Below are 24980 nucleotides of genomic sequence, written 5' to 3' on the forward strand. Positions count from 1 at the left end.
AAGGAGAAAGAGAGAGAGAGAAAGAGAGAGAGACTTAGCCGTTTCGGAGCCTCCATTCCCGCATCCCCCTCGACCCGCAGAGATGTCGGACATCCAGGAGCCCTTGCCGTGGGGGAAGTCTTCCGCCACCGTCGCGGTCTTGGAGCAGCTGGTGGCCGACCGGCTGCTGCCGCGGAACTCCGACGCGGGGGCGCCGGCGTGGATTTCCCCGCACCCGGACGAGACCGAGCCGAAGCCCCCGCAGGGCTACGTCGTAAGCTTCGTGCGCCTCCACGAACGAGGCTTCGACGTCCCTGTCAGCAAGTTCATGAGGGCCCTGTGCGAGTACTACGGAGTGGAGCTGCACAATTTCAGCCCCAACTCCATCTCGCAGGCGGCGGTCTTCGTCGCCGTCTGCGAGGGGTACCTCGGCATCGACGTCCACTGGGATCTCTGGATCCACCTGTTCCGCGGCGAGCTCTTCGTTGAGAACGCGCGGAACCAGCCGAGGCGGTTCGCGCGCGCCGGTGGCCTGACGCTCCATGTCCGCCCGACCCGGAAGAACTTTTACATCTCAAGCAAGATGACGACGAACAATGCCGGGTGGAGTCGAGGGTGGTTCTACCTTCAAAACTTCAGTGGCGCGCTCCCGGCGTTTACTAACAAAGTTCTTCGGGAGCGTCCGGCGAAGTGGGACTGGGGGGTGTCGCCCCCGGCGCAACAAGCCAAGCTCGAGGGCCTCACCGACGCGCTGGCGCGTTTGGCGAGGAAGGGGTTGACAGCGGCAGCCGTCATCGCGAACTTTCACCGGCAGAGGGTGATCCCTCTCGTGGAGAGGGCCCTGCCGATTTACCAGCTCACCCCCGGGAGCCGGGTTGAAGGCTCGAGGACGTCAAGCAAGCTTCTCTCCCATACCAACGCCGCCCGGAGGGCGAAGTACGCGGTGGCGGAGTTCCCTCAAAATCCCGAGGATCTCTGGAGGATCAAGATGCGCCCCGAGCCGGGGTACATTTCTCTGGTAAGTTTTGGTTTCGAACTCGTCGTGCGTCGTATGGTCCCTTTTTCCTGACCCCATCTCGGGCGTGTTTTACAGGGGTTGAGGTGCGGCTCCTCGAGGCCCCCGGTCCCGGAACAGCGCCTGATCAATCGCCTCCACGCGGAGAAGATGAAGTGGCGGAAGGACGCGGCGGAGGCGAAAGTCGAGAGGAAAAGGAAAAGGAAGGCGAAGCACGACAAGGCGTGCAAGCTCGCTCGCGCGGAGGGGAAGCCGCGGCCCGCCACACCTGAGTCCTCGGAGGAGGACGAGGAGGAGGCCTTGGATGCCGAGGACCACGCTCTGAGGAGCGACGGGGAAGGTGCGGGCACGAGCCCCCCACCGTTCTATCTGTGGGACGAAGAAGTGGGAGCACCCGTGGCGCCAGAAGAGCCGAGGGTCGTGTCGGGGTCATCGGCGAATCCCTCCCTCGAGGATGCAGAGCGGGAGTCATCCCCGCCGGCGGCTGGCGAGGAGACGCCCGCGCCCCAAGTGCTGTTCCGTGGCGACGAGGCTGCGGCGGGAGAGGAGTCGTCCGTGCTGGCAGCCTCGAGCCACCGGGCCGACACGAGGGGGCCACCCTCGGGGCAGTCTTCGAGGGACGGCACAATGCCCCGAGCCCGAAGAAGTGCCACGAGGAAGCGGAGCATGAGTGCTCGATCTGGGTAAGTATTCTGAATTTCGTTTTTGCTACGTGTTTGGTGGGTTTCTCGATCCCGTTGTCCTCAACTCGTGTCTCTTGATTTCCAGTCCCGGGGCCGTTCCCAAAGATGTGGTGCAGCTTGCCCCGGCCAAGGCTGTCAAGACCAGGGCACGCTGCACGCCGCATCCGCCGCCGCAGCCCCAGCCTGCCGTGGATCTCGAGGCGGCGGCCGCAAGGCTATGGGAGGCCCTGGCTCGAGGGGGCCGGGCAGCACAGCAGGCTCGGGCACAGGAGGGCGACGCCGGCCAGAGCGGTGCCGGAGCGGCCGATGACGCCGAGGAGACCGGCCGGGGCGGGGCCGGCGACGCCGCCCAGGCGGCTATTGAAGCTAAGGCCGGTCAGGGCGACGCGGCTAGCGCCGCCCGATCGGCTATGGAAGGAGAAGCTGGCGGGGGCGCGCAGGAGCGCCCTGCCGGCCAAGCAGTGGAGGAGACCCTCGTCTTCGAGCCCCCAAGGGCCGAGGGCGAGGGCGTCGCGGGGGAGGCAGCGGCGCAAGGGGCGCCGGAGGTGGAAGGAGCCCCCATCTCGGAGCCCACCGAGGCCCGGGACGAGGGTACTGTCGCGGTAGTGCCCGTGCCAACGGCGCAGGAGGGTACGACGGAGGTGGTGGAGCTGCCGGACAGCAGCGAGGAGTACGGGGACTCGATGGACATCGACCCCGCTGCTGCGGCAAGCGCTGCCGCGCATATCGCCGAGTTCGCGTCGGCTGGAGCGGGCATGCTCGAGGCGGGGACGTCCGAGGGGGGCCATCTCGGGGCGATCGTTCCGTCCGGGGTCCCCTCGGAGTTCCTCCGCAAGGAGCAGGAGGAAGAGGAGGCCTGGAACAAACAGATGGGCGTGGGTCGGGAGATTTTGCAAGCCCTCGACCGCGCCTTCCAGCTCCACCAAAACGCAGATTACCAGGTCAGCCAGGTAAGTACCGCCCCCCCGGAAATTGCTCAGATTCGGTTTTAGTTTTTTTTTTACGCGTCTTCACCCACGTCCTCCCCCTTTGCAGCAGCTGAGGGAAATCTCGCGCGAAAAGAGCGCCGAGATGAACCGGCTGTACTCCCAGATAAGCCAACTCGGGCAACACAATGCCGAGCTGGTGCTCAAAAATATCGACGCCAACACAAAAATGGCCGATCTGGGGGCGCGTCAGCAGGCGCTGGAGGAGGAGCTCGCGCGGGTTGCTGGTGAGCGGGACGTCCAGAGGGCGGCAGCGGAGCAGAAGGCCCGAGAGACCGAGGCGCAAGCTGCCGAGCTGCAGCGCCTTCGGACGGCGCTCGAGGAGAGAGCTCGCGAGGCGGAGGTGCAGAGCGCTGAGCTGCAGCGCCTCAGCACGACGCTTGAGCAGCAGAAGGCCGAGCTCCTCCATAAAGAGGTGGACGTGGTTGCGCTCACCGGGACCCTCCGGGAAAAGGGCGAGGCCCTCGAGGGGAAGGAGGTGGCCCTTCAGAACATGGGGGCTGCCCTTAGAGAGAAGGAAGCCTCCCTGTCCTCGCTCGAAGAGGCCGCCCGGACCCAAAGGGAGGAGGCGCAGAAGAGCCTCACGGGTGAGTACCTTCGATTTTTCGTTGATTTGTTTCTTTTCGTAGCTGATGTTGATTTCCTTTGCTCAGAGCTGAGGCAGAAGGTGGCGGACGAGACCGCGGCGAAGGAAGCGGTCCATACCGCGCTCACGACGGCACAGATGGAGTTTGCTGAGCTGGAGCAGACCGTCGTGAGCGTGTGTCAAGAACTCTAGGGGGAGGGTGCCGTCTCGGGCAGCTCGGTGATCAGCCGCCTGCGCGCGCTAGGCGGACGGGTTGCCGAGCACGCCAAGAGCACCTTCCGTCTCGGTGTCCTGCGGGCTCTCGCCGTAGCCTCGACGCATTACCTCATGGATCTCCAGAGGGTGTCGTCGGGGTACGTCGTTCCTGATGATGCTGACGCGGACGCCGCATCGGCCATCATGGATGAAGCCGACGCAGCCGCGGAGGAGTTCGCCACCGTCCTTGCCGAGAAGCTCGAAGCAGGCATCCCTCCCATCGCCGAGTTCGACGCCCCTGAGGGCCCACAAGGGGGGGATGGTAGCCTGTAGGAAAACTGGGCCTCGAAGCCCATGTAAATAGATTAGTGTTTATATCATAGTCGCGCTTTGTAATCACATCCTATGAATATAAGAGATTTTATTTCGTAGTTTGAATGTGTGGCCCGTCGAGGCCTTGTGTGTTCGAGCCTGTGTTTCTTTACTTTTATTTCCGTGTTCTTGTATGCGACTTGGACGAACGTCTGCGAGGGGGTTCGCGTTTATAAGCAACGTAGGCGTAGGGTGGTGAGGGGGGTGCCGTATCCCGGAGGCTTAGGCGGCCCCACGACTCGGCCGGCCCCGTACCGTAGCTGCTTACGCCTTGCGCCCGTTTTTCCAAGGGTACGAGAAGCTTAGGATCGAGACGGAAATATTTCGAAAAACATTGGCGACTTTTTGGGGACGTTCGGGGGTTCCCCCCGTAGTAGCCCCCGAGGGAGGCTCAGCTTTGCCGAGGGTAAAGCCGGGAAGCCGAGGGTAAAGCCGGGCGTACCTCAGTGTTAGCGCGCATCCTAGCCTTCGAGGGCCCAGATGGTTACCAAAAATAAACCAGTAAAGCGTACTTTATTATTTCGGGAAATTGAAGACGCGAGTACGAGCAAATGCACAAAAAACTTGAAATTCTAGGGATAGAAACGACGTAGCTGTTGTATATTCCAAGCGTTGGTGAGGACTTCGCCCTTTTCGTTGGCCAACTTGTACGTGCCGGGTTTGAGCACCTCGGCGATTATGTACGGTCCTTCCCATGGAGGTGAGAGCTTGTGGCGGCCCCTGTTGTCCTGTCGAAGTCTTAGCACCAAGTCCCCTTCGTTGAGGTCTCGGCGCCGGACCCTCTGCGCTTGATACCTTCGTAAGGACTGCTGGTAGCGCACAGAGTGGAGGAGCGCCACGTCTCGAGCCTCGTCCACTTGGTCCAGCGAGTCTTCTCGAGCTCGCTGGTTTCGTTGCTCTTGATATGCCTTGAGCCTCGGCGATCCGTACTCCAAGTCAGTGGGGAGGATGGCCTCGGCACCGTAGACGAGGAAGAACGGAGAAAAGCCCGTGGCTCTGCTTGGGGTCGTCCTCAGGCTCCAGATGACCGAGGGGTAGCTCTGTGAGCCACCTCCGGCCAAATTTGTTCAGCTTGTTGAAGATCCTCGGCTTTAGTCCTTAGAGGATCATGCCATTGGCACGCTCCACTTGCCCGTTCGTCTGTGGGTGTGCCACAGCCGACCAGTCCATACGTATGTGGAAGCTGTCGCAGAACGCCAAGAATTTCTTGCCTGTGAACTGGGTGCCGTTGTCGGTGATGATCGAGTTCGGGACCCCGAATCTGAAGACGATGTCGGTGAAGAATAGAACTGCTTGCTCGGATTTGATCTTGCCGATGGGTCGAGCCTCGATCCACTTGGAGAATTTGTCGACCGCCACCAGCAAGTGGGTGTAGCCCCCGGGCGCCTTCTTTAGCGGACCAACGAGGTCTAGTCCCCACACGGCAAATGGCCACGTGATGGGGATGGTCTGTAGAGCATGGGCCGGGAGGTGTGTTTTTCGAGCATAGAACTGGCAACCCTCACAAGTCCGCACGACGTCAGTGGCGTCGGCGACCACGGTGGGCCAGTAAAAGCGTTGCCGGAACGCGTAACCCACGAGGGTGCGTGGCGCGGCGTGATGGCCGCAGATGCCAGCATGGACGTCGCGGATCAGCTCCTTGCCCTCGGGGATGGGGATGCATCGCTGGCGCACCAACTATCGGTGTCCCGACCCGGGGGTCCGGATCCCAACTAGTAAATGCTGCGTGTTTCCTCGTCCCAGATGATGATGCAAGAGGCGACACAGTAACGCACGGTTTATCCTGGTTCCGGCCGCGGGGCCGTACGTCCAGCAAAGGGGGTGTGCGAGGGCACTGTATTATCTTGCACCCGGAGTGCTTGTAGTAGGGGTTACAAGCGAGGCGAGAGAGGGAGGAAAGTCCCCAAGTCTCTGCTAGAAGTAGAGTCGGTTGAGATAAGTGCTTAGTAGTCGTGGAACGTTCTCTTGGAAGAGAGAAGCCAGAGAGCGAGCGACCGGTCCTAGATCAGAGAGATCAGCCAGCCCCCGCTAAAGGAAGCCCACCTTCTCCTTTTATAGTTGTAAGGAGGGGTGGTGTACATGAGTGGGGGCACGGAAGTCGTCGTTTTCCCCTAAATCGCGGGGGTACAGTGGTCGGATACTGTAGGAAGTACACTGTGGGAAGGCGGCGCACGTCGCTGTTATCCTGGATTTCGTCCTTGGTTCCGCGGAGATGGCGCCGGTCGGCCCCGGACCCCCTGGTCGGAGTGCAGGCGTACACTCCAGAAGGTCCGGGGGACACGTGGAGGACCCGGGCTCCTAAAGGGGGGAGGTCCGGGTCTCCGTCCGTGTGAGCTGGGCGCTTCTTGCAGGCGGACACGTGACGTCGCCGGACCCTTTCCCCAGCGGGTGGCGGGTCCGGATGGTCGGCGGGAGCAGTACCGAGCCTGCCTTGTCCCGCGTCGCAGGTCCCGAGGTGCTGCTACAGCGTCCGGGATGGCGGAGTGGTGACCAGAGTCAGCGGATGGGACCCCGGTCATGTCTACTGTGGGAGTGGCGGCCTGACACCGCCCGTCCTTTGAGCCGTGGTGGAGTGGCTGGCTTTTAATGCCTTCGTACGGCAAGCGGTTGGGCGGCGGGGCTGTTTGTCCCTTGCGACGAGGAGTGGCCTCGAGCGAGGCGGAGATGAGTCACCTGCTCGAGGGTAGATCCGCTACGCTCAAGCGAGGCGGAGATCGGTCACCTGCTCGAGGGTAGATCCGCTTCCCTCGAGCGAGGCGGAGATCGGTCACCTGCTCGAGGGTAGATCCGCTTCCCTCGAGCGAGGCGGAGATCGGTCACCTGCTCGAGGGTAGATCCGCTACCCTCGAGCGATGCGGAGATTGCCCAGCGGGCCTGAGAGGGACCCTCGAGCGAGGCGGAGAGCGTCCCGCGGGTTCGAGGGGGATGTGAATGGGCCGCACGCTGGGCTTCTTTGAGTCCTTTCCTTTCCTCTGAATGAGAAGCAGGCCGTGGGCCTTCATGGGCTTAGCCGTCTTATCAGGTGTTTGTGTTTTTAAAAGCGGTCTTAGTACCCCAATTGGGGTGTCCCTAATTGTGGTACCCGACACTTTGTGAGGAAGGGGAGGAACGAACAGACGAAAAGCCGGAGGGTGTGTGAGAGCAGTGGCCAGCGGGCACTGCGTAATATAAGGAGATTTCTCTCACCATTTGTTTCCAATATTATAATAAAAGAACAGAAAAAAGATAAGCTTTCATGTCTATTCACAAGATTATACATATCGGGAGTATCAAAGTACAAATGGAGTGTTCTTGTCAAGATACTTCAACATTATGAGGTTGAGATGCCTAATAAGTTTCGCAAAAAAAACAGATAATAGCCTAATAAAATATTTGAATTCACTTTAATAGTTTTGAATTATTCTATTGTCCTTCTATTAATTAACTGCATCTGTAAAAAAAGTTTATTTAGCCTGGATTTCGTTAGTAGAATACTCTATCACTTTTTTTCAAATTATTGTTGTCACTTTGTAAGGTGTTTATTTTTTTAGGCAAATTTACGCACACTGAAAGTTTGAACCAAATTTCAAAATGCTATCCTTTTACTAGAGAGAGCACTAGATGATATTGATATCAGTGAATGTTGAACTATATGGGTCGCACAAAGGATAGAGGACCATGAGATGCCTGTGAGTGAGCAATGATGAGTACGGGCAATGGAAACATACATGGCGGCTGACGTTAGGTCAAAAGCACGTTATGCTTATGCAGGATATTTTCTAGTCGGGAACTTGTCTTCTGTAATCACTGATGTAATTTGTGAGTGGCAATTTTGTTTCCTTTGGACTGCAATTCTATTCAGAGTATGTTGAATGTACCGATCTACAGAAAATGCTGTAGATTCTCTGGTCTTAATTAAGTCTGGCTAAAATTAATGCCGTTCTAAACTAAGCCTGGAGTGATCGAGTGGAGGGGTCAGCCGGGAATAATTAACAGGTTCCAAATCATAGATGAGCTTTCAGCCATTCACATCCGATGGCACACACGGTAGCCATCAAATGTCACTAGGCTTCAAAAGCGGCAACATAGAAGGCTGAGGAATCACTATACTGACCCGTCAAATCTAAAATCTTTGCCCCAAATCCAACACCACACCAAGTCAAATCTGCTCCGTTGAACTGCTAAACCTGCGAACGAGCCGTAGCTCAAGTGGCACGCTCGCTAGGTGCGCGAGCGCGCTCACCCACGTTCTATTCCTATCGGGAGCACGAGTGTCGCACTGTGAACCGAGCAAGTGGTGTGCGTGTGTGGGTGTGTGCGTGTGTTTGCTCGGTAAGCATGTTCCGAGACTGCTCGGGCAGCCTAATCTGCGTTAAGTCCGATTAGTGTGGGCACCCAACTTTTTACATGACTCCCCAGTGCTTCTAGGTGTTTTCAAAAAAAAACTGCTAAACCTGAAATAAAATGGAGAAATCAAGCTGGAATATTGTACGAACATTCAGCTAGACCCCCCAGAATATCCAGGCAAACGCTGCCGTTAAAAGACAATCCAAGATCAGACGACACCGATCCGTGATCTCATTGGAGCCCCCGTCGCCGTCGGCCACGTCCTGATCGTCGGAGGGACATCCAACCGGAATATCCCAAGGCAGCAGGCCTCGCGTTTGGGAAGAGGCACGGCGATGCAAATTTTCTGACCAAATCGTACTGCCTACCGCAACACGTAAGCATGGACTTCGTGGGAGCCTTTCCTTCCTTCTGCGTTTGGGCTCTGAGCACACTCCTCTTTGTTTACTCTGGATTTGACTATTACCAACTACAGTATGACGAGCTAACACATGGCTAGAATACGCATGTTTTAGTTGAACGGGCCGCTTGGTTTCATCAAGAGTCGTGTAACCTCTTGGAGCAGCCAGCAGATTAGCGCCTACCATCGTTGTGTATGGCCGGATTCTGTAGAAAGGTATTGGTTGCTGTGCTGCTATCGGCTACCTTGTCTTCGTCGTATGGCCAGTGATCAGCGGCCTGACCCTTTTGCAAGATAGCATCCAGGGATATTGTTTTGTTTTCTCTCGAGAACCAGATGCGTCACTACTGATTGTATGTTTGTAGCCATTCCAGAATATGGTTCGATGTAACGATGGTTGATGAATAGCCGCCGCTGCACGGCACACTCTTTTCTTTTTAGGCCTTGTTTAGATGCGTAAAATTTTAGATTGGGTGTGAAATACTGTAGCACTTTCGTTTGTATTTGATAATTATTGTCCCGTCATAGGTTAACTAGGCTCAAAATATTCGTCTCGCAAATTATAGACAAACTGTGTAATTAGTTATTTTATTTAGCTATATTTAATACTTCATGCATGTATTAAAAGATTCGATGTGACGGAAAATCTTGTAAAGTTTTGAAATTTTGAAGGCAACTAAACAAGGCCTTATTTCTGTTCCACTTTGTAATAAAGATGTCAGAAGTCAAATGGGTAGCTCAAAACGAAAGGTACCCAAATATTTGTTCAAACAAAGCCCGGTTGGTAAAGGGGTCCATCTGGCCCAATCCTCCTCCGCACTCATTTTCACCATTATAAAATATAAAGTAATCTGTCACTAATGTAAGTCCACCGCGACGGTAAATCCACTTCCACAATAAACACCACGTGGACCAGAAGAAACAGCTATGTTTACTCGCTGAGGAACCACCTGGTCAGAAGTGTCACCCAAACCCAGTTGTCCATGCTCTCCCCACCCCCAGGTGAAGACTGTTCCTTTATCTGCTCAAATATGCAGTACCAATTAGTCAGTTTCATCACGAGTCCTTTTTTTATGTGCACATTTCCAGCCTTCAGGAAAACTTTTACCTGTTACAAAGGCAGAATGCTCGGTTCCACTAGCCATTTGCACCACCCGTTCGCCATCAATACAGGGGATCTTCTTCGCAGCTGACAGAGAAGATGAGCTATCATGAGAACTGCTTGCTCCACTTGTGTTTGATTGCTGCCCCACTACATTCCTGGGCACAGGGAGATCACACTTCTGGTGTCGGTAAACACCAATGGTGAACAATTCTCCTGCTGTAATAACACGAAATTGCAATCAACAACATTTTCAGACAATGTTTGATTTAAATGTAACACATTGCACACGTACCAGATAAAACTAAGGCATGATGCCATCCTAATGCCACTTGAGAAATACTCAAAGAGGGTAAAACCACACAAGGATGATCATTGTCATGTTGTCCAATTAATGCTCTTCCCCAGATGTACAAATGACCATATTCTGTAACATCAAGCAGAAAGGAAATCAATGGTCCAAGACCTAGGAGAAGACGAGAGCCGATGACTATCAGATTTTACAAGGCTTACCATCCAATGCAGCACTGTGATCTCCATTGGCATATATATTTACTATCTTGAAGTCTGAAAAGCCATCGATTAGTCTAGGAACATTATGTGATTTTTCGTTCCTCGAAGCACATGTACCAACTTGGCCTCGTCTTGCAGAGCCAAATCCATACACAGAATTATCTGAGAAAGAGAAGATTAACATGTTATCACTTGCCAGTTGGTAAAGCATATGAATTTGTTTTATAAGTATACCAGTGTATCAGGAGAGATAATTTTATCCCTAGTAAGACCCCAGAGATGACCTAACACCTCACATCCTATAGTTTCGATAATCGGATGCCTACAACATCTCTGGCATTTACACCAGTAGAATAAAGGTGAAGCTCTGATCCTACAGTTCTGGTGATATAACTCCTCCAATTTTCCTGCACATTCATAACTTCTTGTGCTTCATGAAAAGATTATTTAACACCTCTAGTTAGGTTTTTTTTTTGTCGAACCCAAGAAACAGGAGTTCTGCCTTTCATTAAAGAAGAAAAAAACCAGAAACATATCACAATGGAATGCCTCAAAGGTGACCCACGCCACAAACTCCCGGCTAAGAAAGAGCGGGAAAAAATTGCACAGAAACACAGCTTTTTTATGTCCCTGCTTCATATGGCCTTTGCTGGGCATAGCATTAAGGTATCGTCCACAACAAAGAACTCATTCAGCTCTTTTATTTGTGAGTACCATAGATACATATAAGGTGGTGTACCTCCCAATGGACACCCCGAGCGCCTCCAATCCTGGACCAGAGCTCGTCGACGACGCTTGCCGCCGGAGAATCAAGCTCGATCCACACTCCATCAAGCCGCAACACCGAGAGCCGTCGCTGCATCCTTGACCCGAGCCGCCGGATCCGCCGCCGCACGAAGTCGACGAAGAACAGACGAACAGAGATCGGACTCCTGTACACGGGCCGGCAAAACCAAACCCCACCTCCACAAGCACGTCGACGGCGCCGGAGCGGAGCACCATCGAGACGGGGGACGAGCTCGAGAGGACCTTAGAATATTCTAAGGTGGCGCCGCCGCCGCCGCCTCGACGCCACCGCCGGAAACCTAGACCTAAACACTCTAGGACCTAATCTACACCGCTGGGACGAGGACCACCGTTCCCCCACGGCACCGAGGGCCAGAGGCCCGCCGGAGACGGAGGGGAACGGCGACCTCGCCGGCGGGAGCACGGGCCGCCTCTCTTCCGCCTCTCTCAACTGTTCACACGAGGGCCTTCGAGAGAGAACTGGGGACTTCGCTTCATCGTCGTTGGTAGTGGGGAGTGCAGGCTGACCGACTGGCAACACGGCTTGGGTCTCGTGCTCCCTTCTTGTCTGTGATTTTACCTGACCTTTTTTAGAGAAAAGGTTGTTTTAATTTAAAACTAGTACAAATAATCCACTTTATTCATAAATCCTCAGTAGAATCACAGTTCAACTTATTCAACTAAACTATTTTAATTGGTCCAATCAATCTTCTAATTTTATTTCCGGATATATGTTGAGGGGTAAGGTCATATTTTGTTGATTGAGAAAGGACGTGATATCTATAGTGGAGAAATAATTTTGATTTTTTGCCACTATTTTCATACAACTTTTTATTACTATGATTAATTTAGTATTAAATGCTCATAATCTATTCACCGATTTCAGCATGGCTAGACCTTCTATTTGGCTCCACGCTCGCTCGCACCAGGCGAGCCGTGAGCCAAAGTCCAGCAGAAACGGCCAACTTCTGCGTTCCTGGCGAGCCTGGCTGCGGAGGGCTTTTGCATGCGCAAAGCCTGGATGAACAGATACGCAAACCAAACAAAACTCTGTTCTTGCATGCGGAGAACCTGGCTGAGGACTCATGCACCGCAAGTCCCCAACCAAACGCCTCCTTAGGGCTCCCAACATTCACAATTCACCTCCTTAAGCCCTGTTTAGTTGGTGAAAAATTATTGATTTTGGTACTGTAGCACATTTCGTTATTACTTGACAAATAATATTTAATTATGGACTAATTAGACTTAAAAAATTTATCTCGTGCTAATCAATTAGACTGTGTAATTAGTTATTTTTTTAACTATATTTAATGATCCATGTATATGTATGTGTCCGAACATTCGATGGGACGGGTACTGTAGAAATTTTTTTTTGGGAAGGCCATCTCCGAGAGTACCAGCCTTCTAATAGATGGTGATCCAGAGTGCTGCGCGTCGTCCTCCCCTAGAATCCCTGTAGCTCACACAATTCCAGGAACGGGCTGAAAGGGGGCACCTATCGGACACTTGCCAAAACAAGGCCTGACGCCTGAGCATGTTAGCATCCACCTGCTGCCGCTACATATTCTCGTCGCGAATGCTGCCACCGTGTTCTCCCTCCGCCGGGCGCTGCCCACGCTCGGCGCCGCGCTGCACCGCCACGGCCAATTCCGTGCGCTAGAAAAGCTGCGCAAATGCCGAACGGGCAGCTAGCCCCGCCGAAAGCTCCCGAGAATGGCGATCCGGGATGGACCTGCCGCGTGTGAAAGAAATCGGAATCCACCAGCAGCAGCCGAGATGCTCATTCGGACGACAAGATCAAGGCGGCGACTGCAAGAACGTGCTCGTGCGTTCTGTTATGCGCGCTGCTGATCTCACCGGCGCCGCCCGGGCTATTCTCGTCGTCCCGTCGCCGTCCCGTGGGTGGATGATTTATTTGATTCCCCTAATCTTTCCCTGAAGAAGAAGTTAAGCCGATGCGTTCACACCAGAGTGCTCGGCAATTGCCATGCCGAGGTTTACGTTCCGCCGCTAGCTGCCTAGCTCCACCGTTGAGTCTCTGTGTGGTTACTGGCATTTGCCGATGGCGTCGTCGCTGCTGCGAATCGATCGACCGGCACCCTGTTCCACGCACAATGCATCGTTGTTGCTCACCAACGGCTTGCTACTACCGCCGCCGCCGATCGAGGCCTCGAAACGCTTTGACGCTGCGGCAGATAGGGATGAAAACGGTCGGAAACGATCGGCGAAAGGCTTCACTATTTTCACTTTCACATTTTTTCATCAGAAACGGAAACGGTACGATATTATCGGAAATGAAAATGACATCGGTAATGCGGTAATTTCGAAAACGAAAATATACGGTCGAGAACACGTCGAAAACGATCGAAATCCATCGAAACAATATTTTAAAAACGATAAATATGTCAAACCATAGATCCCAACACTGACTATATGATTTAACATATTTTATACACAAGTACTAATGGTTAAGATATTAGTCCAAGTACATGACATGTATCTCATTTCATAATACTAAAATTTTAGACATTAATCTCGTCATCCATGAAACTATATATAATCCCATGAATTCACGTCACTAGGTTGTGATTTAGGGTTAGGATAATGAGTCATGACTCTCTAAAATATAGATATGACATTCTAAAAAAAATACAGTTCAGTTCAAAAAAAAATATAGATAGCAGGGTGTGCTGACATTGTACATGAATGTGGTATTTCTATCGGTAAAATACGGTAGAATATCGCAAAAATACAATATTTCTCGAAAATAATCGGAAGATGCTCAAATCACTTTCGTTTTCATTTTCGTATTTTTTTTTACCATTTTCGTTTTCATTTTTTTGATAATTGTTTTCATTTTCGTTTAGCCTTAAAAGTCGATAAAATCTCGAAAACAATCATCGGAAATCGGTAACTATCATTTTAGTTTACATCCCTAGCGGCAGACGGCAGGGAAACTTGAAAGCTAGATAGAGGAATCTACAAAAGAACGAGAAAGGTAAAAGGAGCAGAAACCCGCAAAAAAAAAGGGTGCAGAACGGACCGGCCCGGGATTTAAAAAGCTAAGGCCTAGTGGATTAAAAAAGCTGACGGAGCTTTATTCTTATTCGTTCCCCTTCCCTGGCGTTCCTCGGCGATCCATCTGCTGACACCGGCGCACGCGCGCGGGATGCTTCGGACACTTGAGGCGCTTTCCACATGGAGCTGAGTTTCCATATTGCTTCCCGTCACCGCCGCACAGCAATTTATAGCCGGCAAACCGGAGCTCGGCCTCCTAGCTCTTCCATTCCACGGTGCAGCAGAGCCACAGAGCGCACACAGGCGCCCTCTGAACTCGAGGCCGGCGGCCGGAGACTGACCACCATCAGGATGAGCGATCGGAGGTACGGGTACTCGTACCCGCCACCGCAGGGTAAGCGCGCGTCGCGTGGGCGAGCCGGGCAGTTCATCATGTTCAGAGAGAGTGAAGCATGCATGTGTGCACGAACTTTCGTGCGTGTCCTGTGTGTTATGGCACTCACCGTCTGCACCGGCGCCACGCAGGGTACTACAACAATGGACCGCCGGTGATGGCGCCGCCGCAGTACCAGTATGCCGCTCCGCCGCGGCGGGAGCCGAGCTTCCTCGAGGGATGGTAAGCAGTCATGCTAATGCTGAATTAACTGCCTCAGCAAGAATTAAGCTTCCTCTTGGAGCGACGAGTCTACTGAAACTGAAGTACGGAGGATAAACGTGTAATCAGTAGAGATTTTTAAAGTTTTTTTTTTTAAAAAGATGATGTAGTAACGTTCAGCTTCATCTGGTTCTCGTAATCCATCACTGACAAAAAAGCAAAAAGGAGGAGAAAGAACTCTGTTTTTGTGCTAATAACGCTGCTCTCTTTTATCTTGGTCTTGGACATGGACGACACCCAGCCTTGCTGCCCTGTGCTGCTGCTGCCTCCTGGACGAGTGCTGCTGCGACCCGTCCGTCATATTCGTGAGCTGATCACCCGATAAGTCCCAGCCCAGCGATATATATACATATATGCATGTATGTACAGTATAGCCCAGAAATATGTGTGTCTTTGTTGGGGATGATGTGTTCAGGCTATACATATACAGTGGTTTATCGCAAGTCCTCCGGTTAGTTCCGAGCCTCAGGATCAGACAGACGATGATCGTGCTCTGATCCAGGTGTTGCTCATGCATATCCGGCACATGTTTACAGCTCATATATTGTTTGAACACAAGTACACAACGCAATACGATATCTATGTACGTGTAACCAAGTATTTGAATAAATTACGGTGGACACAGAAAGTTTCTTGGGAGTGAGTATCCTGCAGTATCCCTTCTCTGAATACGCGTTTGACATGGCTGCTTATTAGAGTTGGGCCCTTCAGCATAGACGGTGGGCAATACCAGTACAGCAGATTGTGTTGGGCTTGGAGCAGAAGACGCGTACGGCGGGTGGAGCTGTGAACTGAAACTCGTGGCTGTAACCCAGCTTCAGAAATAACTTACGGCCTTCGTGCTCTGACCTTGCTTTGAAGCCTACTCCAACAAGCTTCAGGAACCGGGAAAACTTGGCTTCCATAGCAACGGAAGAAAGATTATGTCCAACAGGGAACTATCTTGTGCCTGGTTACATTCACAAGAGAAGGATTGGAGTTTCATCAGAGAAAATGTTCATCAACATAACAGAACAAGACAAAAGCTTCAAATAGTTAAATCGCTTTTCCGTGCTGTCACATTTGGATACAAAGCACCAGATGTATTTCTGATGTATGCCGGATGCCCCCGAGCAAGTTTATACAGGGGGAAAATCTAGTAATTTATGATGGGCTGATGGCTACTTGACTTCCCCATGGATGGTCAGCAACAAGGATACTGCTTGTTGCCTCCACTAAAGGACTATAAACATGCATCCAGTATTGAGATGGACAAGAATGATACTATTTCGTATGAGTTATTTCAGTGTACTTCAACCAATTTTAGATAGTGTGTAGCAATGTATGGTGAACTATAAGACCATCCAATAATATCTTGTCACAAATTCCATCATTCTTACTGAGCTGCTGAAAAATGAGAAGAGCAACTCTGAACTCTGAAGCACTACTTCTTTCCATAACTACAGATTGCAGAAAATGCAAAATCGAGGGCAAGTATAATCCACAAAGTTGCATAGACATAAGTCTATTACCCAAATAGTAAGGAATAGAGCATTTCATGCTAGACACAATGTAGCAGTACAGAATGGATCAAGCATTATGGGTGCACCAGCTTCACAAGTACGAGCAGAGAACGTAATAAAAATGAGAACCTCTAGAATTCAATCGAGCATGTCAGCATTATAGCGCATAAAAGTAAAAAGTAGCTGCCAGCAACTACTGATAGTAGGACTGAAACGAATAAAACAGTAGATCACAATTGCAAATGCCTGAATTTAGGCATGAGCCACAGAGCCAGCCATGGTGCATGGTGGCGATTGGCAAAATCACCAACTTGAACAACACACAGCTACTCTGGATGCATTTCTGGATATGGTGCTAATCTAATCATTCAACAAATGCACTTACAATGTTACTTTTGATTAATAAAAACAGCCAAGTTCTTTTGATTTATATTCAACAAGCTTTACAATGTTACTATTAACCAGAAACATCATCGCCACATTAAAGAAGAGATATTCCGTAACTTGCTTAGACACAAGATAGAATAGAACGCCGTAACTCGGTAGAACTTGAAAGATTTTGACAACAAAATGCACTGGCGCCTGGGTCCCAAAGTCCTAGGTGTCAACTGACACCAATATTTTGCGCATTGGAGATCTACATCCAAACCTAATAATAGAACCAAAACTCGCTCTTACACATCCAAAGCAAAGCTAGGATTCCTTACCAACCAGAGAAGAAAGCAATCCCAGTCCAGTCCAGAACCATAAGATGGACCTCCACTCCGCGCCAATCCTTTACCAACAGAGGTGGGCGGCGGCGGGCGGAGATGGCGGACGTCGACGACGACTACGAGGAAGATGGGATGGCGGCGCGTGGAATGAGAGGCTTTTTGGTGGCTGGCCCAAGAGATGATTCCTTCAGGCCCAGTACGGGAGGGGCCGGGCTTGATTTCGGCCTAACGACGGCCCGAGGTGGTTACAACTTAGAACCGAAGCCCGAAAGATAATTTTCTCAAAAAAAACCCGAAAGATAAAACGTTTTACAATATTTCGGAATAATTTCTCTCATCAGAGAACACAAGGGATGATGTTTTTGTTTCACTTCTCAAACTCAATATGCAGATGCCCTCAAAAAAAAACTCAAAATGCAGATAATCTTTCACCGACAAAAAGATGCGCACGAATATCGGCTAGCGAACCGTGAGGTAAATGTACCTCATTTTTTTTCCCTTTAAGTGAAGCAGAACAGAATTGCCAATCCAAAAACGTCCTCTCAGTAATTCGCCGAGAGAGGAAAAGTTTGCACAGCGAGCTACAGAATATCTTTGACATGAGTACATGACGCTCGCTCACATCTAAGAAGAAACGTGGTACTGCTGATGGCTAAGCCTTGCTGAAACCACAAACCACTTTCAGAGGTGCTTCCTTGTAGGACAAGATCTTGTTAGGGTTAAAGATAATGAAAGAAAGTTGCTAAAAATAAATGTCAGAGATAATAGGAAGCATGAAACACACCACAAATTCTGTGAAACCAAATCAAACCTGAATTAACTTTGATTACAACATCAGAAACCAGTATAAGCACGGCGATATTTCAATCCCAAACTTGCACTCCTACATAGTCTAAAATCTGTGTTTATGACATGATTGTACTCATAAAGCAAACTTCGGAGAATGAGACACTAGAATCCAGTAACCAAAAGTCCAAAACATACTACTGCCGACACTTCAGTGTTGCAGATAACACAGAGGAACAGATTACCACACCAATACATTCTACTGCGAGACACTGGTTTGAAGAGGCAGAGCACTTTCAACTTCAGCTTCCTTTGCCCCCGTGGCTGATCGCTCTGCAACAACCTTTGACATCCCAAACATCTGCATAAAACGTGCAAAAACATAAGGTTTCAGCATGAAATGGAGTATATGGAAACTGCAGAATGACCAAATGGGAAAATAACCATTTTTTATTAGAGAAAACCCTATTTCAGGGTACTTGTGCAGCCGACCTTCTGAATTGTCTTCTTAAAGCAGGTCTTGTGTTCATCCATGGAGGCATGAATGAACTCATCGATATGGTCTTTCAGATCTTCGATGAAGGTAGCATCATCATCGGTTTTCTTCTTCCGGCATGAAGCCATGGCAGGGTTTTTTGGAACAGATGGGGCTGAACCTTCAGATTGAGCATTGCTTGAATCCATCTTAACACTGAAATAAAAACAAAACAATTAAAATTTTCACATAAGAATTCTAGAGAAAGCAGTGTACCCCCAAATTATCATAACCAAATAAATAGAAGAACGGAATGTTATTTCAAGAACGCATAATTTGACACATTTCTACCCCGAGCATTAACCAAAGTGCAATAGCACATTTGATCATACCCAGAAAGAAGCTGAATCTAGAAAGCAATAAGATTGGTACCTTCACACATTTAACTGAATCTAGAAATCACAAAGAAACCTTTTCATCTACTTGACGGAGGATCAGAAATCAGAATGAATGGAGATAAATAACTACTGACAGAGAAAATGCAACAATGGGACCATCAGTTAATATCCTATGCCAGATTGCCAGTTCGGGACTTATAATGCCCAAGAGAAAGAAATGGAAGGAAACAAACAGAAATCTATATTACCTTCATCATGCAATGTGGCATGGTTGAGGACAGTACAACAGCGAAACACAAATAGGACACGATCTGTGAAGTTTCAAGCATACTAGAAACGACAAGGACAGGTACAAAATAAGCTTTTATTGTTATTTGTCAATGTACTGCAAGCCATGAACCCTCGGGTAATAACAGAACAGCAGGGATTCCTTTCCGCATGAAGCCATGACTGATACTGCCCGTATCAGTCAAGCAACAGTACCGAGCGCAGCATGATCATGTAAGAGCAATGAATCAAATCTCAAGGGCAGTGACATTTGCCCAGTGAGCACAGGATGATTAGCTTAAACCAATACGCATTTCAGCGCAGAATTAACTGTTATGGAAATTCAGCTGCACGTTATGTCACACGCCCATCCTGCTTCAGAGTGCAGACGGTACCTTCACACTGGTATGCTTTCGGCCTTCCGCTTCACTAATCTAACATAGACACAAGCTAGGAGTCCGTATGAAGCAATCCACTCAAAACACAAGCAAACGCCGTAACAAATTAGAACAACCCTCCCAGGTGCTCGCTCTCTCACTAACAGGAGAATTTCGACAAACAGCTAGCGAGCACCACATGGCAAACTGGCAAAGGCAATCCGAGCTCCAGCACACATTAACAACGTCAGCACCGGTTCGTGCACCCGCCCCCGCCCAGCATGCACCGCGGCCCCACACCCAACGCGTGTGATGATCGATTGATAGGGCAGGGCGATTTCCACTTACCTCGAGGATTCTGACGAGCTCGTGAGCGCGCGGGCGATGGTGGTGGAGAGGGGGGCAGTTGCGGGCGGTGAATGGCAAATCGGCGATTGGAATGGGAGGTGAAGCTGGCAGGCTAGTCTTCTTGTCAGAGGCAGTGTTTGGTTTAGGGGTGAAAATTACTTTAGCAACCCTGCGTTAATTCGCAGACGAATCTAATAAAGTTTTTGATCATACGATTAGATAATAGTTACTGTAGCATATCATTGATTAATTAGAATCATTAAATTTGTCGCGTAAAGTTGTACTCATCTGTAAAAAAAATTATAAGTAGACTTCATTTAATATTCTATGCATACAAAATTTTCAGGGCGAAAATTTTTTCACCCTCCAACCAAAACGGACTCTCTCTTTCTTGCGTAGGGGGCTCTGGTTTTCTTTGTTGGAGGGTGGGAAAGAAAGATCGTGACCAGTATAGCAATATAGGAAAGGGCCAAAAGGATCCAGAGAACTGGGCTGGAACTTAGCGGTGTTGGGCTGGGCTTACGTTTATTTATGCTTATGGGCTGATGTATTCAAGTGCAATGCGTCGTGCCGCCGTACGTCGGCCAGGTCTCCCACCTCCAGCTCCATTCGTCGTGACCGGTCATCGTCTCATCGAGACATCGACATAGCCGAAGCGCAGACGTCGACACGGGAAGAGCGCGCGGTTGAGTCCTGCACGTACGCTGCGTTTTCTAGAGGGATGATCCACTCCGCAAAGCTCTGAACTCATGAAGTCAATTCATGCTGTAAACCAGATGACTTGTGGTGGTGTCATCTGTCCTAGTTGCTGGCTTGAAGTTATGCAGTAGCAGTTGCAAAATACAACAAACACTTCAGACCAGGCTGACCAGATATAAAGCATGGTTTGCTGACATTTTTATTCTATGGTTTAATCGATTGAGCAAAGGAACTGCACATCTCAAAAGATGTTAATCAATGTTAAGCATGTAAAAGAACCATCGTCATCTCCTACAGTCCGGAGGATCAGAACTGCATTATATCACAAACTAGCAGTGAACTTCCAGAACAAGAATACAGAGCAGACCATCATTCAACAAGCATAACTGGACATACATGCCACTGGAATCTACTAAAGAACGTAAGAGCTAAATTCAAAGACAAAGCAGGCATCAACAGAAAAGTAAGCAACAATACCAGATCATCGCAAATGGGCTCAGTAACCATTCCATTCCAGGCAGATTAAGGTTCACATTCTAAGAACTTGACCAGAAACAAATAGTTCTCATGACAAGTTACTAGACCAACGATGCCCACACCACTACTTCGAACAGCTAGCAAGTTACTCTGAGGAGACCAACAAAGTCTCAAGTTTTCGTCACCGTAGAACACCTCCAAAGATCATTTACATTTGTTTTCCCAAAGACGATCAGAACCTCTTCAGTGAGTCTCAACTGTTGCCAGCTTCGCCACCTCCGGAGTCTTATTCTTGACCACAGGCTCTATACCATTAGAGATGCATCATGAACAGGACAAATTAAATGTTGAGAGATTTATGGTAGCGTAACATGCATGAAAAAAAATTCTTACAAAGGTGGTTTGGACTTAGACCTAGTAGTTCTTGCTGCGCGAATCATTAATTCCTTTATTGATCAAGTTTACGGCCTTTTCCATTGTTTAGCTTTAGTTTTCAGTGTGCTAACATGCTTAGGCATTACTTAGGCATGCTGCACTTCTGTTAAATTCACAGGAAGTAATAAAGTTGCTACCTTGTTTACACCCGAGGTGACTTACCTATGCCAGTGAAGGGAACGCATACTCCGCATAACCAGTCCCTAAGTTAGATCGTTGCTCCATCATCATCTTGAACTCTGACCTCATCTTTGACAGCATCGCAGTCTTCAATTCTTTCAAGATGGATTGCCTCGCCTCCAAAATACGGAGTTTGGCCTCCCAGACGGCCCTCTGGGCACACCTGTCACGAGCAGCTGCTGCATCCCTCTCTTGTTGTGTAGTATAAGCATTTTGATACGGGACCCTTTGGTGGTGTGTGCCATGCTCAAAACGAGGCTCAAACGGGAACTGAAAATGAGAAAAACGCAATACTAAGCAAACATACCACAACAGTTTTCCAGACAAACACTAGCACAATAGCAAACATATCACAACAGTTTTCTAGATAAATGAGTAACCAGTGTCGCAAGATCCGTTTCCCCTTTGTTTTCTGCCATGTTTCGAGACACAATCAAAAAGAAGACTGAACTTCACTTAATTTTGACATGACTGGAAGAAACAGGAAAAAAAAATACTAGTATAATCAAAGAAAAAACAAAAAAAGCTACATGAGCTGCAGATGCTTCGGATTGAAAACCACAAAAGCTATGTTAACATAGCTTCCCATCACTGGAATCAGTGGAATAAAGCGGGTATGTGTTTCATCACCAATCTGCCAGCTCAAGAGTTGACAAATAAATAAATGCTACTCGTAATACAGACATCTAGTTATAAGTTGTCTATCTCAATGAAATGCACCCAATACAAGTACTAGCAGACGCAGGAGACTCATTCAGACGATGTGACATGAAAACCATGTCTTATAACTTGGAAATGAGCAAAACAGAGACAAAACAATATCTAAAGAAAGTACCAAGCTACACAACACTTGCATAATTCTTTCTAAACATCTTATAGTAATAGAAACATTTCCAACACGGGGCAATCAAATTTCATAAGATCTACTCAAAACTGGTTTAAAGTGATCTTTATCCCAAAAGAGAAGAGAACAAGAAACACGTACGGGAGGGCATGGATAGATGACATATTGCACACCACGATTTCTTTGGTCAAGTGGAGGTCCATTTTGTGGGATCTGATGGTCATTGTAGCGCACAAGGACCCTCAGTGCTGTGATGCCTTCTTCAATTGGCTGCAGCTCTTGATCAATCTGCTCCATGGATGCGTCTAGCATGCTGTTGAATGACGTCTCCAGTTCCACCTTGGCACGATACTTGCACTCCAACAGCTCTGGATTAACTAATATAAATTCATGCTTTCCTGGTCTGATCTTCATCTTCATCTCTGCTGCATCTTGAAGGGGTGTTTCCTCATCTAATTGAAATTGAACATCATTAGCCTGAGCAATATCAGTGATTTGCAGATTTTGCAGCTCAGTGGCAACATCATTCAGGCTGGAGACTACTCTGATGTTGGCCATGGTGGGATATCCTGTAAAAGCTAACTTTAATACCGAAACAACAACAACAACAAGCAAGTTGGGGTAGGCTAAAAATGAAACCCACAAGAAACAAGGATAGGAGAAACACAAAAGCACAAGATAGCATGTAGAGTTAAGGGTACACATGAAAAGAAGAAACAAAGATCATGGTTCGGGCACATTGATTGCAAGTCTCCAAGCACTATTCTAACATTTGCAACAACTAATGGTATTGGATGCCCATAACAGTTATGAAAAAATAAATAGAAGATTATCTTAATTAAACATGCATGGTGCATCCTCATTAAACTAATATTTAACTGAACACTTGATGCATGCAGTCAATGAACACATAATAGGATTTTTTTTCGCATTGCCTCGGGCTCAACAGATTGCACAGCATACTTCACATAATGGAAACTGCAGTGAGCTACTACTACTAGTCTACTACTACTAGAAAGCAAAACTAATCCAACTTAAATACAGAAGCACAACAAACAAGTAGATACAATATTAGACATGCACATCTGCAGGGTTACCACCTCAAACAAAGAACTCTTATACAGACAAATTATCAGTAGTGGAAAACCAACTTATTACATGGAAACACCAGAAGATTAATTTACGCAAACATTTAAAGTAGCTGAAGATTCTAACCTTCAGAAAAGTCTAACAGGACAAAAGGAATGCATAGCTTACAAAACAAATTCAAGCACTGAAGTACGGAGAAGCACATCAATAGTGTTCCAAGGTACTGAACATCACAAAAAATGGACTAGAACTCAGCAATCGCACAGACAAAACGAAATCATATACATAACTACGCTGAACCTAAGAACTACCAGCAGACCACAAATCGTTGAAAGATCATAGTGTGGCGGCCACAATTATTCATGTCGAAACAGCATATCTGAGTCAACAAATCAGTTCCACCAAAGGATCCCACCATATCCACTTCATAGACACTAACGTGTAAAAACTAACTAATCGACACAATTAAAAGAAGAACCGAATAATTTAAAACGTTTTTTAGTGAACCAGGATTGCACCGCATTTCTACAGATCGTAGAGATGTGTCACAGAGAGAGAGAACCTACAGGTACCCACAAACCAACGAATTAACATAACTTACATCTATATTACCCCAACAAAACATCAGATTCGATCAGAGCACACCACTTCGAGGCCTATGGTTCAATCCAATCAACACACGACACTGCTTAATGGAACCAAAACGACTCGAACTCTCCACTAGAAATACTAATCAGGTAGAACCGTAGAAGCACGGCGCATGGATGAACTAGCTCTAGCAACCAGAGTGGGATGGAGCCGGGTTGAGCTCTGTCTTGGTTTCGCCTCCCGATCCGAGAGACGAAATGTGGAGGCGCCGCCGGGAGAGAGCACTAAAACCCTAGCCGCCGCCCAGTGAGGATATTTAGAGCCCCTTTGGCAAGGGCTTCTTGAGGGGCTCCAAGACCGGCTCCTCGAGGAGCCGTGCCAAACGCACGTTTGGGAGGGGCTCCAAGCGGCTCCACTCCCGGAAATCGCGGTGACTGGAGCAGTTTTGGTGAGGCGGAGACACAAATCGTGGCTCCTTACGGCTCCGCCTCAGACCGCAGGATATAGGTACGGAAATGCCCCTAAGCTCGAAGCTCCGGCGGAGGCGGCCGGCCGGCGTGGGAGCTCGAGGCGGACAGTCGCGGTGGAAGCTCGAGGGGCGCGGGAGCTTGAGGCGCCGGAGTGCTTCCTGGAGGCGTGCTTCCCCGGAGGGGCGCCCATGGCGGGCGGCCGGGATCGAATCGGCGGTGGCGTCGCTAGACATCATGGCCACCGCCCGCCCGCCCGACTGACCCTCTCGAGCAGCCCCGTTGCCATGCCTCCCCGCCAGGCACCAGCACGCGCCGCCTTCGCCGGAGCAACAGGTCACTGGGGTTTCCGTAGCTAGCCCCCCACCGTGACCTTCCCTGGCTAGCTACTCCTGTTGTGCTCCATTGCAATGAAGTTCCGCCTTGCTGCACTCGTCCTTTTTTTCTTGTCTAGAACACTGAACACAGCAGCTTTCTGAGGAAGACCGAAGCGTACTACACTTGTCCTTTTGCAGCTTCCGAAACTACCCCTCGTCCAAAACGTGAAAACGAAACAATTAAAAGGTAAAGAATTTACAACAGCCGGCCGTATTCTGGGCCAGCTGCATCCACCGGCGCGGCTAGTGGGCCCACATGCTTCTAACCCCTGCAGGCCCACACATCATTAGTAACATTGTTTTTTCATTCAAAACATCGAATTGTGCGCCGTTCATTTCCCT

General features: G+C 49.4%; 4 protein-coding genes, 1 long non-coding RNA gene and 1 other non-coding gene across 6 annotated transcripts; 1 reads left to right on the forward strand and 5 right to left on the reverse strand.

Moving 5' to 3' along the window:
• Positions 1-9206: 9206 nt before the first annotated feature.
• Positions 9207-11159, reverse strand: LOC120710201 (ultraviolet-B receptor UVR8-like). Its single transcript, XM_039995854.1, has 5 exons — positions 11096-11159; positions 10158-10319; positions 9940-10071; positions 9651-9863; positions 9207-9563 (listed from the first exon to the last, which is right to left on the reverse strand). Exons 1-5 carry the CDS (start codon positions 11157-11159, stop codon positions 9400-9402), a joined length of 735 nt encoding a protein of 244 aa, XP_039851788.1. The 3' UTR covers positions 9207-9399.
• Positions 11160-14114: 2955 nt separating this feature from the next.
• On the forward strand, positions 14115-15259 carry LOC120708250. Its single transcript, XM_039993438.1, has 3 exons — positions 14115-14355; positions 14487-14577; positions 14858-15259. The coding sequence occupies exons 1-3, from the start codon at positions 14142-14144 to the stop codon at positions 14928-14930; spliced, it is 378 nt and encodes a 125-aa protein (XP_039849372.1). The 5' UTR covers positions 14115-14141; the 3' UTR covers positions 14931-15259.
• Positions 15122-16994, reverse strand: LOC120708251. Its single transcript, XR_005689288.1, has 2 exons — positions 16826-16994; positions 15122-15565 (listed from the first exon to the last, which is right to left on the reverse strand). It is a non-coding gene; the product is annotated as an uncharacterized LOC120708251 (long non-coding RNA).
• A 627-nt stretch (positions 16995-17621) lies between these two features.
• On the reverse strand, positions 17622-19679 carry LOC120708252. The gene is made up of 3 exons (XM_039993439.1): positions 19483-19679; positions 18110-18308; positions 17622-17978 (listed from the first exon to the last, which is right to left on the reverse strand). The coding sequence occupies exons 2-3, from the start codon at positions 18299-18301 to the stop codon at positions 17877-17879; spliced, it is 294 nt and encodes a 97-aa protein (XP_039849373.1). The 5' UTR covers positions 18302-18308; positions 19483-19679; the 3' UTR covers positions 17622-17876.
• Positions 19680-20665: 986 nt separating this feature from the next.
• On the reverse strand, positions 20666-24715 carry LOC120708253. The gene is made up of 4 exons (XM_039993440.1): positions 24023-24715; positions 22259-22688; positions 21256-21543; positions 20666-20963 (listed from the first exon to the last, which is right to left on the reverse strand). The coding sequence occupies exons 2-3, from the start codon at positions 22673-22675 to the stop codon at positions 21256-21258; spliced, it is 705 nt and encodes a 234-aa protein (XP_039849374.1). The 5' UTR covers positions 22676-22688; positions 24023-24715; the 3' UTR covers positions 20666-20963.
• On the reverse strand, positions 21813-21912 carry LOC120710888. The gene has a single exon (XR_005690057.1). It is a non-coding gene; the product is annotated as a small nucleolar RNA Z194 (small nucleolar RNA).
• Positions 24716-24980: the final 265 nt, after the last annotated feature.

Source organism: Panicum virgatum, chromosome 5K (assembly GCF_016808335.1).
Source record: "Panicum virgatum strain AP13 chromosome 5K, P.virgatum_v5, whole genome shotgun sequence".
In the NCBI taxonomy this organism is placed as follows: Eukaryota; Viridiplantae; Streptophyta; class Magnoliopsida; order Poales; family Poaceae; genus Panicum; species Panicum virgatum.

What these genes read in the sequence shown, in the direction of transcription:
- LOC120708250 (XM_039993438.1), top strand. Translation starts at nt 14,142, where the DNA reads ATGGAGCTGAGTTTCCATATTGCTTCCCGTCACCGCCGCACAGCAATT. An exon ending in CTCGTACCCGCCACCGCAGG is followed by an intron (nt 14,356 to 14,486) that starts GTAAGCGCGCGT and finishes GGCGCCACGCAG; the next exon opens with GGTACTACAACAATGGACCG. An exon ending in CCGAGCTTCCTCGAGGGATG is followed by an intron (nt 14,578 to 14,857) that starts GTAAGCAGTCAT and finishes GACGACACCCAG; the next exon opens with CCTTGCTGCCCTGTGCTGCT.
- LOC120710201 (XM_039995854.1), bottom strand. Translation starts at nt 11,159, where the DNA reads ATGGTGCTCCGCTCCGGCGCCGTCGACGTGCTTGTGGAGGTGGGGTTT. An exon ending in GTTTGGTTTTGCCGGCCCGT is followed by an intron (nt 10,320 to 11,095) that starts GTACAGGAGTCC and finishes TCTCTTTCTCAG; the next exon opens with ATAATTCTGTGTATGGATTT. An exon ending in TCATGCCTTAGTTTTATCTG is followed by an intron (nt 9,864 to 9,939) that starts GTACGTGTGCAA and finishes GTGTTATTACAG; the next exon opens with CAGGAGAATTGTTCACCATT.
- LOC120708252 (XM_039993439.1), bottom strand. Translation starts at nt 18,301, where the DNA reads ATGGATTCAAGCAATGCTCAATCTGAAGGTTCAGCCCCATCTGTTCCA. An exon ending in TTAAGAAGACAATTCAGAAG is followed by an intron (nt 17,979 to 18,109) that starts GTCGGCTGCACA and finishes CGTTTTATGCAG; the next exon opens with ATGTTTGGGATGTCAAAGGT.
- LOC120708253 (XM_039993440.1), bottom strand. Translation starts at nt 22,675, where the DNA reads ATGGCCAACATCAGAGTAGTCTCCAGCCTGAATGATGTTGCCACTGAG. An exon ending in TCATCTATCCATGCCCTCCC is followed by an intron (nt 21,544 to 22,258) that starts GTACGTGTTTCT and finishes TCTCATTTTCAG; the next exon opens with TTCCCGTTTGAGCCTCGTTT.